The sequence below is a fragment of the Chamaea fasciata genome, unplaced genomic scaffold, assembly GCF_029207755.1.
Source record: "Chamaea fasciata isolate MVZ Bird 193981 ecotype frontalis unplaced genomic scaffold, bChaFas1.0.hap1 SCAF_14, whole genome shotgun sequence".
NCBI lineage: Eukaryota > Metazoa > Chordata > Aves > Passeriformes > Sylviidae > Chamaea > Chamaea fasciata.
Window position 1 is genome coordinate 19850614 of NW_027094099.1, and position 11058 is coordinate 19861671.

Genomic DNA, 11058 nt, shown 5'->3' on the forward strand with positions numbered 1-11058 from the left:
GGCACGGGCAGCGGCTGGAGAACTGAAATGATGGCAAGGGCAGCGGCTGGAGAACTGAAGTGATGGCACGGGGCAGTGGCTGGAGAACTGAAGTGATGGCACGGGGCAGCGGCGGGGCTGCTGCAGAGCTGACGGCACCGGGACCGGCAGGGGCCGCTGCAGGTGGAGGACGCGGAAGTGGCTGTCACGTGACGCACCGGGCCGCTCTGCCCGCCGCGCTTGCGTCTCTATGGTGCGTCGCCATGGGAACGCGGCGGACCCAGGCGCGGTGCGATGGCGGCGGCGGTGGCGGTGGCGGGTGGCGGCGGCGAGGGGAACATGGGCCCGGGCCCGTCCCCGGGAACGCCTCCGGGCGAGAAGGCGGCCGTCGCCGCGGTCCCCCCGGACCGTCCCCCTGCCCCCGCCGGACCCGAGCCGCGGAGAAAGCGCAGGCGAGTGCGGGTCCACAGCCCCCCGGCAGCGTCCGGCTGGAGCCCATCCAGCCGCTCCCGGAGGCGCCTCCCGCTGCCTCACTCGCGCTCGGTCCCGGCCCCAGCCCAGCCGTGCCCCGGCCCCGCTGCTCCCTGTGGGACAGTGCCTAGCTGGTGCCCGGCGCTCCCCAGCCCCCGGGAGCCGGTCCGGGGTCCCGCTGTCCCAAAATAAATAGTGTTCCCCTAGAATTGCCCCAAGGATCCCCTGTGTGACACAGCGAGGCACGGCTCCGTGCCCAAGACGAGCCTGCCCGTCTCCTTAGGGCTGCACGGAACCGGGGCTGGCCCGGTCACACTGCCCGGTGTGGTCTGTGTGTGAATGGGGGATAGGGGCTGTGTCCCCACTCTGTCCTCTGCCCGGTGCCTCGCTGAGCTACTGTCATCTCCTCTCTATTCCAGTGTCCCCTCCATCAACCTGAGCGGCTGCAAGTATGAGAGTGGTAAGTTAGAGGGGCGGCGGCTCCCTGCAGGCTCCCAGCCCACACCCGCGGGCTCTCCAGGTGCCTGCCCAGCCAGGAGCGGTGCTGGCACCCAGTTCCCACTGCTTTATTTACTGCTGCCAGTGACTGGCACAGGGCCCCTGTGTTAGTGGGGAGTTTGTCACACTTTGGGCTGAGATTTCACCCCATTTAAAATGTGCAACAGCAGTGCGAGCCCTCAACATCCCCCACACTTGCACTTGCCGGCTGTCTGCTAAAATGGGCAAGAAGGGTTCCATAAAGGACAAGGGAGTACCGGGGCTTGGAGACAGAACCTGAGAGCTGTCAACTGTTTAGGTGAAGTTGGTAGTGAGCAGGCAGGATCTGTACCTGGAACCTCTCCCTGTGCTGTTCCTCTCTAGTGACTCCCGGGAGCTGGTACACTCTCTCCTCCCACTCCTCTTTCCTTCCACAAGCTGTATCTTGAAAGAACAAACTCCTGGCCCTTGAGGGAAGTTATTAATCTACTTTGCTAAGGGATCTTGGTGTGCTTGGATCCCCATCACCTCCCCAGCCCTGCCAAATTCGTACTTGACAACTTGCATGAACCATCCCAGCAGAGACCTTTTCCTGCAGAGCTGTGTTCTGCTGCTGAAAGACCTTTGATTTGGGAGATTAAATTCACACCTTCACAAGACTTGTATCTGCCTGTCAGGTGTAAGATCCATGTGAAATTCAACCCTGCTGTTAAGGGGCCTTGGCACCTCAAGACAGGTGGAATTAGAGGGTTAAGAGCTCCCAGAACACTTGCAGCCAGAGGCTGGGGGGATTGGCCAGATAAAACTGGTGTTCCTGACACCTTGCAAGGCGTTATGCCAATAGCTTATACCTCTGAGAGGGGAACTGCAGCCCGGAGAGCTGCACACTCCATCCCTTGTTGTTTTAGGGGGGTGTCAGCCACTGTATGTGGCTTCTCAGCCAGAGATTTGTTTCACATTCCATCCCTGGTTATTTTGGGGGTTTATCAGTCCCTGTACATGTCTCCCCTGCTGGCTCCTGTCACTGCTTGCCTTGGCACAGTGCGGCGGGCGGCGCAGCAGTGCGGGCTGAAGGAGGCGGGGGAGAACGAGGAGTGGACGGTGTACTGGACAGACAGCACGGTCACTCTGGACCGCCTCATGGAAATGAAGCGCTTCCAGGTAAACAAAACAGCTGCCCAGCAGGAACTGCTCAGGGAGGAGGGTGACACAGGGCTGCCTGTGGAACAGCATGTGGCAGGGTGAAAAAAGCACCCAGTGCGGTGCCATGCACCGTCTGTGCCGCGGCTCCAGGGCACAGGGTCAGATGCCTTTGCTTGTGCCATGTCCCTGGTTGGTGTTACCAGCAGCATTCAGCAGCTGTGGTGGGAGCAGGAGTGTCCCAGCCTTGTGATGTGCTGTGAAATAAACAGTTGTTGATGATAAACGGCTTTTATGCTGCTCCAGGGCTAAGATGGAATAGGCAGATAAATCACTAGTGAAGCTCAGATAAAGCAGCTGCAGCAAGTCTCGCCCCCCAGCAGCAGTTCAAGGCAGCCAGAGGCCTGGCTTCCCTCCCGCTACTGGTTCTCCATGCACAGGCTCTCCTCAGGGCCGGGAGAATCCATCCCCGCAGGGCCTCTGCTGATCTGGGTTTTTCTGCCCCACTTCCAGAAAATCAACCACTTCCCAGGCATGATCGAGCTCTGCCGCAAGGACCTGCTGGCTCGCAACCTGAACCGCATGCTCCGCCTCTTCCCCAAGGAGTACAACATCTTCCCCCGCACGTGGTGCCTGCCAGCCGAGTGAGTGGCCGGGACAGCGCCGCGGGGACAGGGTGACACAGGGACGGGGAGGCTGCTCGCCTGCTCTTTCTGGGCACCAGAGCCCAAACCTTAACCTGCTTTGGCACACACCGTGGTGACCTCTTCCGCAGACCTCCCACTATAGATGGAGATGTGTGCAAGGAAAAGGTGGGATGCAGGGAGCTGGGTCAGGTCTCACAGGGACCAATCTGTGACTCCTGTCGATTAGGAATAGGGGTTTGATTCATCCCCTGCAGAAGTTCAGTGTGTGCTGGCCTGCAGCACCATGATTTCAGTACCCAGCTGTTAGGAGAGAGTTCAGAGGGGTGTTTTTTGCAGCTGGTGATAGTCACCCATTCCTTGCACAGCTATGGAGATTTCCATGTCTACACATCCACGAGGAAAACAAGAACATTCATCTGCAAGCCCGACAACAGCTGCCAGGGAAGAGGGATCTTCATAACCCATCACCTAGAGGAGATCAAGCATGGGGAACGCATGATCTGTCAGCAGTACATCTCTGAGGTACTGGGACAGTCCTAGAACACCGGGGTAGCATTCAGCCTCCTCACTCTGCCAGCATCCCCCATGCTCCCTGGGTCTCCCAGGTCTGCTGGAGATGTTGGTGCGGCTGCAGCATGTCGGGGACACAGACAAAGCTTGCCCCCTGCTGACAGAGCAGTTCTTCACCTCACCCTTGCTCCTTCCTCTTTCCTCACAGCCCTTCCTCATCGACGGGTTCAAGTTTGACATGCGCATCTATGTGCTGGTCACATCCTGTGACCCACTGAGGATTTTCCTCTACAAGGAGGGCCTGGCCCGGTTTGCCACCATGAGGTACATCGATCACAGCACGAGAAACCTGGTAAAAAGGAAGTTTCAAAAAAACTCATGTAGTATCTGTAGGTGTCAGTCCTTAACTTGTCCTGGGGGCATTCCGGGCCTTGAAAAGGCAGGTATTGAGGGTTGCAGGAGTCCCAGCTTGATGCTTTCCTGTTCTTCCTCTATATCCCTTCCTCCTCCTCACAGGAGGTATTTAAGGAGGGATAGTAGATCTACCCCAAGGCCCCACATTTGGGCTGTTTACTGACATTACCACAGAATCATGGAGTTGTTTGCTTGGATGGAACCTTGGAAGGTCTCCAACCTCATGTTCAAAAAACTTGGTCAACAATAAATTTGTATCTGGTTTCTCAGGGTCTCACCCTATCAGGTTTTGAAAACCTGCAGAATGAACCCCCCTGGTGTCTCTGGGCAGCATGTTCTGCTTCTGGCCCTGATAAGTGTGCTCAATTCCACACCATTCCCACTCTACCCATGCTTCAGGCAGAAGAGAACATGGGAGTATCTGGTGGGGCTGTTCATGTTCTTGCTCAGGGGTTTAGAGTGAACGAATGTCTCTTGTGGTTCCCTGCCAGGGTGACATCTGCATGCACCTGACCAATTATGCAATCAACAAACACAATGAGAACTTCATCACGGATGACATAGTGGGCAGCAAGAGGTACTGGCATGTCCGAGCACTGCAAGAACTGCCTGGGGACACTGATTTACCTCAGCTTTCCTGAGGTGACACAGCTGAGCCCTCACCACCCCCTGTTCCCCACACAGGAAGCTGTCCACCCTGAATGCCTGGATGGCAGAGCACAACTATGACACATCAAAGCTCTGGGCAGATATTGATGACATTGTTATAAAGACACTGATTTCAGCTCACCCTGTGCTGAAACACCATTACCAGAGCTGCTTCTCCAACTACACTACTGGCTGCGCCTGCTTTGAAATCCTGGGCTTTGACATTTTGCTGGATAGAAGGCTGAAGCCGTGGCTGCTGGAGGTGAGGAAGAAGTGGAGAGCTCAGAGCTGGGGACTAGGACAGGGGGATTGGTATGAACAGGGCTTGTTTGAATCAAAAGGGCCACCTTGCTCACAAAATTAACCAAGCTGTGAAGCCAAACTACCTGCTGTGAGCAGGATCCAAGAGAACACATTACCTGCACACCATCTAACAACAGGGAGTTTCCCAAGCCTTCAGACCCCCTGTTCTGTGAGCGCCCTGAATTTGTGACAGCTGCCCCCTGCCTGCACCCTGTGGGGTGGGATCCAGGTGACTTGTGGCACAAGTGGGCAACGCGCTGCAGGAGAGAGTGCCGTGTGTGGCTTCCTGTCTCTGACACGGAGAAGAGCATCCATGGGCAGTGTGGGGTGTGGCTGGGGCTGTGGGCTGGGAGCTGGGGTACCAGGTTAGGTTACCTGCTTGTCTTGGCAGGTGAACCACTCTCCCAGCTTCAACACGGATTCTCAGCTAGACCATGAGGTGAAGGATGCCCTTCTGCGTGACACCTTCAACCTGATGAATGTGCACGCCTGCGACAGAAAGAAGGTGCTGGAGGAAGACAAGCGGCGGGTAAAGGAACGGCTCCTTCAGCCCAACCAGACTGCCCGTGAGTCCAGGTACTGCTGTTCCCCACATTGCTGCAGGTCCCCAGTGAGCAAAGACAGGGCATGACAGAGCAGGATAACATCAGGGCTGGCTGCTGGAAGCCCCGCAGAGCCCATGGAATTGTGCAGCTTCTGAGCTCTCCGAGCCATATGCATCCTGCAAGGAGGAGCCAGGGCTCCTCTCTGGGTGCCAGGAGATCTGTGACACCTTGTGCTCTGGCAGAGCTCTCCCCAAGCTGCACATGCTTGTCATCTCTTTTGCTGGGGATGGGCAGTGCCAGCATCCTGGGCTGGCAGGGATGCTCACATGAGGAACCACAGCCCTGCCTCAGGAACTGGGGGTAGCCTGGGCATGGGCCCTTCTCCAGGGCAGGGGTCCTTTCCAGGACTGAGGGTTTCCCCTTCCTCTGTCTGCATGTCCTTTCACAAGTCTGTGTTCAGTGAACCTGCTGCCTTGCAGGCAAGGCATGGCTCCCTCCAGCTGCTGTTTCCATCAGGAGTCCTGAGATAATCCTGGGACATGCTCAGCATGTCAGCTCTGTGCTCTGCCTGTCCCAGAGCCTCCCTCCACAGTTCCCTGTCCTCCCCTCCTGCTGCAGGCGCAGGGAGCAGGAGAGCAGCCAGGCTGCCTGGCTGGCACAGGCTGAAGCCTACGAGAACGAGCACCTGGGCGGGTTCCGACGCATCTACCCAGCACCTGGGACAGAGAAGTACGAGCCCTTCTTCCAGCAGAGCAGGTCCCTCTTCCAGGAAACAGTATCATCCAAGGCACGAGAAGAGCATGCCAGGTACACGGCTCCTGTGGAAACCCACTGCTCACAGGTGGCATGGAGGCCACTTGCTCCTGATCCCTGCTGGGGAGCAACTCTGCTGCTTGGCAGGTGTAAGAAAGCGGGGAGAGTGGGAAGGGAAAGGAAGGAGCCTGCATGTGCTGTGGCACCACAGCAAAGTGCCTCCTTTTAGATGGACTCCAGAGAGGCAAGGGCAGTACTCCATTGACTTTTGGACCCTGGAGACGCTATTTCCCAAACGTCCCCCTCCCTTTTGGCAGGCACAGCCTAATCCAAGGGCATTTCTCTTTTTAAGTCTCTTTACAAGCATCCCATCCCAACACTTGGCACGCTTCTATTATGGGCTATTGATACAGAACTTTGGCCTGCAGTAAATGTCCTCAGGTTGCAGTCTGCCCCACAGCCTTTGGCTGTTGTGGCTCTGAGCCAGTGAGTGACTCTGCTGTTCTGTGGCAGGCAACAGCTGGAGGTGATGCGCCTGAAAAATGAAAAGCTGGAAGGTGCCATCAGGAAGAAGAAAACAGAGAGGATCCAGAATAAAAGCACAGCTCCTACAACCCACCTTGCCCACAAAAGCACCAAGGTGAGGGATAGAAAGGTAACTCAATGTCAGCATTGTTCATGGGCTCTCCAAGTCAGTGACATGGCTCTGGAAGCCACTGGTGCACCCATGGAGCAGAAATTCCAGATTTGACTCCCTGCATGAAGTTCAGAGTGAGCAACTTGTGTTGGCAGTACTTGCAAGCACCAGTGTTGTGCCTTTCCACTTTGGCTCTCACTGGGATCTCTGTCCCACCCTGAGACTGTAACTGTCCCCAGGGTTGGAGCAGCTCATGGCTTTGTCTCACCTGTGTGTTATCCCAGCTTCAGCTTTGCTATAGCTCAGGTGTTTCTCTGCCAAGGTGCAGCGCATGCAGTACAACTCCATGCAGCCCCAGGACATCGTGGAACATGAAGAGAAGAAGAGAGTGAACGCCCTGCGACAGCGTGAGAAGCTGATCCGAGACCTGGGCATCATTGACCAGCTTTCCCGGCTGCTCTCCACAACTGACACTCAGGAGTCCTCTGCCCTCCCAAGCCAGGTAATGGCATTGCCCAGAGCCACCCCACAGGGAAGTGAACTGGGCACTGAGCATCTCTGGTGGGGCAGGATGGGGGCTTGCTGCAGGCAGATCAGCTGCTGTGCCTTCAGGATGATGTGAGTCTGGAATGGTGCTGGGGGCATTCCTGGGGACAAAGTGCAGGGTGATGCTTTAGTGAGCACCTGGGCATGACTAGAGAAAACTTTTCCTTCCCATCTCCAGCCAAGGCCTACAGCAGTAAGCCATGGCCATTTCCCTTCCCTCCTTCCAGCTGCAGTTTCCCTGGGATGTCATCGTGGATCACAATGCCCGCGATTTAATGATGCTTATCTCATTCCTGGGAGTCCCGGTCCAGCCCTTGGGACAAAGGATCCTGCAGAGCCGAAGAGCCCAGGCCCTGCTGCGGCACATCCCAGGCCCGGATGCCAACACCACGCAGCCCCTGTGCATTCGGGGCCGCAGTGTCCCATACCACGAGCGGCACAAGGGCCCCCGGGCGCTGGGCAGGGGCTGGCTGCAGGGCCAGGCAGCGGGGACGGCCCTCACACAGCCCTGTGTGCACACTAAGCAGCCGAGAGACCAGCAGTTCCCTGGCACCAAAACCCAGGATGAAGACTGTAAGTACACATCACCTTCCTGTGGATGCTCCTGGCCTTGCCAGGGTGGGAGGAATGGCAGGAGCTCGATGGAGCTCTCAGGGGTGCTGGGACACTGCAAAAGGGTCGCCATCCTCTGCTTGGGGCACTGGTAACCACTGGAAGTCTCTGTCTGGGTCTTGGAGCATCCCATTTGCAGGGACAGGGAAGAACCATGGGTAGTTTCCCAGGATTAAGGGTTGATGTGCAGGCATGGGGGGAGTGTGAGAACCAGGAAAGTCAAAGGGGTGCATTAGCTCTTGGGGGCAGAGAGGACATGGTGGAACAGCACAGCCCCCAGTCTCTTCCCAGGCCTCCCTCCCACCACACTGCTCCCTGCCCACGCTCTCACCCTCCATCCTCGCCCAGCCCTGCCTGGCTCCCCAGCGTTGGCGTCATCCACTTTGCAGCCTTAGGACCAGGGGAGCAGGGGCAGAGGAGGGGCTGCCAGGACCAAGCCCCACGGGGAAGGGCAGTGGGGGCTGCTGACCTGCAGAGCCGCTGGCTCTGCACAGCCCCACATCCATCTGTGCTGTTGCAGGTGATGCTGGTAGTCTGTCATCCTCCGATGAAGGCAGGTGTCCCCCGGCTTCCCCAGCCAGCCCAGGGCAGGCCACAGGTGACGGCATCTTCAGCTGTGCTGTGGCCCAGGAGGTTCCCATCGCCACTGCCGTTCACGTGCAGCACACACGTGCCTCACACCAAGGCAGCGCCTTGCCATGCCAGTATGTCACCCCATGTCGGCACCTTGCCCCGTGCCAGTGCCTCATACATTCACAGCATGAAAAGCACAGGTAACATGGCCGAGGGCTCAGCCTTCCTCCCATGTGTGCCTGCATGAGAACCTGGACTTGCTGGATAGGCTGGCTGCCTCCATCAACTCTGGGGTCGGCTGCCGAGTCCCCTGGCAGAGCCTGGGCCCAGCTTGGCTCCAGCCACCCGCCCTGGCTAGCCTCGCCTCTGCCAGGACCGGAGACTGGTGCTTGTGCCCCTATCCGTGCCCTGCCCGCTGTGTGTGTGACCCACCGCCGCCTGCAGCGAAGCCCTGCAGAGCCCACCTCGCTCTGGACCCGTGGGAACCTCGCTCTCCCCGCCGGGGCCGCTCCCCCCGCCGGCCCCGCCCGTTCCTGGGCCGGTTCCCGGCCATGGCGGTGCTGCTCCAGCGCGGCCTGCGGGCGGCCCCGCTCCTGGCCTGGGCCCCGCGGCGGGCGGCGGCGGCGGCGTGGCCCGGGGACCCGGAGCCGCCGGACCCGGCGCTGGAGGAGACGGAGAGGTGCGGAGCGGTCGGCCCGGCCGCGGTCGGGGCCCGCGCCGGCCCGAGCGCTCACGCGTGTTCCCCGCAGGGCGCGGCGGCGGCGGGCGGCGGCGCGGATGGAGCGGCTGCGGCGGGAGCTGGGCGGGGAGCGCGGAGCCCCCGAGCGCACCCTGACCTGGCAAGCGATGGAGCAGCTGCGGTGAGCGCGGGGCCGGGCGGGCCGCCCCGGTGACCGTGCCCGGTCGCCGCCCCGGTGACCGTGCCCGTGCCCGTGTCCGCAGGTTCCTGCGGCGGGAGCTGCCCGAGGAGTGGCCGCTGGGGCGCCTGGCCCAGGGCTTCGGCGTCAGCACCGACGTGGTGCGGCGGGTGCTGCGGAGCCGCGGCTGCCCCTCAGCGCGCCGCCGCCTGCGGCAGGACCAGCGGGCGCTGAGCGCCGCCGCCACGGCACCAACACCGGGACGGGGAGCGGGGGACGGGCGCGAGGTGCGCGCCCCCGACGGGACGCTGCTGTACCGGCTGCCGCGGGGCTGGGGCGGGCCGGGGCACAGCGCGCAATAAAAGAGTTGGGACCCGCCTCTGCCTGTGCCGCTTCCGTCGCGCCGGACGCCGGCTCCGAGGCCGCGGGGATGAGCTCCGAAGCGCCGGCCCTGGGCTCCGCGGCGGTGGGAATGGGCTCTGCGGCGGCGGGCATGGGCTCCGAGATAGCGCGGCTGCTGGAGGCGGTGGACTTTGCAGCCAGGAAACACAAGGACCAGCGGCGGAAGGATCCCGAGGGCACTCCCTACATCAACCACCCCATCGGTGCGGAAACCCCCCGGCACCGCGCCCCGCTCCCGGGAGACCCCCGCGGCCCCTCTCTCCCAGAGCACCGCTCACCCCTGGGAGCGCCACTAACTCCCGGGAGCCCCTCCCCCTGGTCCCTGGAGAGAACCGTGTCCTTTTCCCATACCGCGTCCTTCAGCCCGATGCGGGCAGAGCTGCCGAAGCACTGCAGCCCTGGCCCCTGCCCCAGCCCTGTGTCTGCGTGTGGCTGCCACCACACTGTTGTCCTGCTGTGGATGGGGCCCACGGGAGCTGCTGAGGGGCCCCTGTGCCACAATCGCACCTGCCAGGCCTGGGGACAGCACCCACCTTGGGAGCAGTGCCAGCCCCTGGGACCTTCCTGCTCGCCCAGCCAAAGGATTCACCACGCAGGATGTGCCCGTGGGCTTCCCCTGCCCAAGGGTGATCTCAGGGAAACTTCACTGCCTACCGTGCACCGTGTCACCCACGGGAGCCACTGCCCTGGCCCAGAGCTGCCTGTTCCCCGGTGCCTCCTGCCACCTTTCCGTTCTCGCTGCAGGCGTCGCCAGGATCCTGGCGCATGAGGCCGGCGTGACAGACATAGTGGTGCTGCAGGTAACGCCCTGCCCTGCCCTGCCCGTTCCCTTTGCCCTGCGCGGACCCCCGCAGTCCCCCTGGTCCCCTCCTCGCCGCAGGCCGCCCTCCTGCACGACACAGTGGAGGACACGGACACCACGTTCTCCGAGATCGAGGAGTGTTTCGGTGCGGAGGTGCGGCGCGTGGTGGAGGAGGTGACGGACGACAAGACCTTGCCCAAGATGGAGCGGAAGCGGCTGCAGATCGAGCACGCTCCCGTTTGCAGCCGCCGGGCCAAGCTGGTCAAACTGGCGGACAAGCTGTACAACCTGCGGGACCTGAACCGCTGCACCCCGCAAGGTACCGCCCGCGCCGGCGGCAGCGGCACCGGGGACGAGCCCGGCTGGTCGCGGCCAGCAGCACGGCTGGTGCTGTTGGCTGTGCCGGAGGAGCCCCGGGGTGCCCTGGGCCCGTGGCGGGAGGCGGGGGCAGTGCGGGCCGTGTCTCCGTGTGTGCGAGACCAGGGCCGGGGGGGGGCGGGCGGGGGCGGAGCTGCCGCCGGTGTGGTTGAGCCGGCAGTGACGTCACGTGTACCCCCGCAGGGTGGTCGGCGGAGCGCGTGCAGGAGTACTTCCGCTGGGCGGCGCGCGTGGTGGCGGGGCTGCGCGGGACCAGCGCGGCCCTGGAGGGGGCGCTGCAGCGCCTGTTCGAGGAGCGCGGCGTGCCCACGTGACCGGGGGCCGCGGCCGCCTCGGCCAATAAACGTGCGCAGAGCTCGGCGTC

General features: G+C 61.3%; 2 protein-coding genes across 4 annotated transcripts; both read left to right on the forward strand.

Moving 5' to 3' along the window:
• Positions 1-62: 62 nt before the first annotated feature.
• On the forward strand, positions 63-9484 carry LOC136296699 (tubulin polyglutamylase TTLL13-like). Of its 3 annotated transcripts, XM_066196029.1 has the most exons (15): positions 870-910; positions 1970-2088; positions 2581-2711; positions 3080-3236; positions 3433-3576; positions 4130-4215; positions 4323-4548; positions 4981-5165; positions 5753-5941; positions 6401-6527; positions 6847-7026; positions 7298-7643; positions 8203-8455; positions 9005-9115; positions 9198-9484. In XM_066196029.1, exons 2-15 carry the CDS (start codon positions 2068-2070, stop codon positions 9472-9474), a joined length of 2433 nt encoding a protein of 810 aa, XP_066052126.1. In that variant the 5' UTR covers positions 870-910; positions 1970-2067; the 3' UTR covers positions 9475-9484. The 3 variants fall into 3 exon arrangements, with proteins under 3 accessions (XP_066052124.1, XP_066052125.1, XP_066052126.1); XM_066196027.1 differs by lacking the exons at positions 9005-9115; positions 9198-9484 and adding an exon at positions 63-232 and having other exon boundaries at positions 8203-8561; XM_066196028.1 differs by lacking the exons at positions 9005-9115; positions 9198-9484 and adding an exon at positions 63-232 and having other exon boundaries at positions 6853-7026; positions 8203-8561.
• On the forward strand, positions 9485-11056 carry HDDC3 (HD domain containing 3). Its single transcript, XM_066196042.1, has 4 exons — positions 9485-9717; positions 10259-10314; positions 10395-10635; positions 10878-11056. Exons 1-4 carry the CDS (start codon positions 9543-9545, stop codon positions 11006-11008), a joined length of 603 nt encoding a protein of 200 aa, XP_066052139.1. The 5' UTR covers positions 9485-9542; the 3' UTR covers positions 11009-11056.
• Positions 11057-11058: the final 2 nt, after the last annotated feature.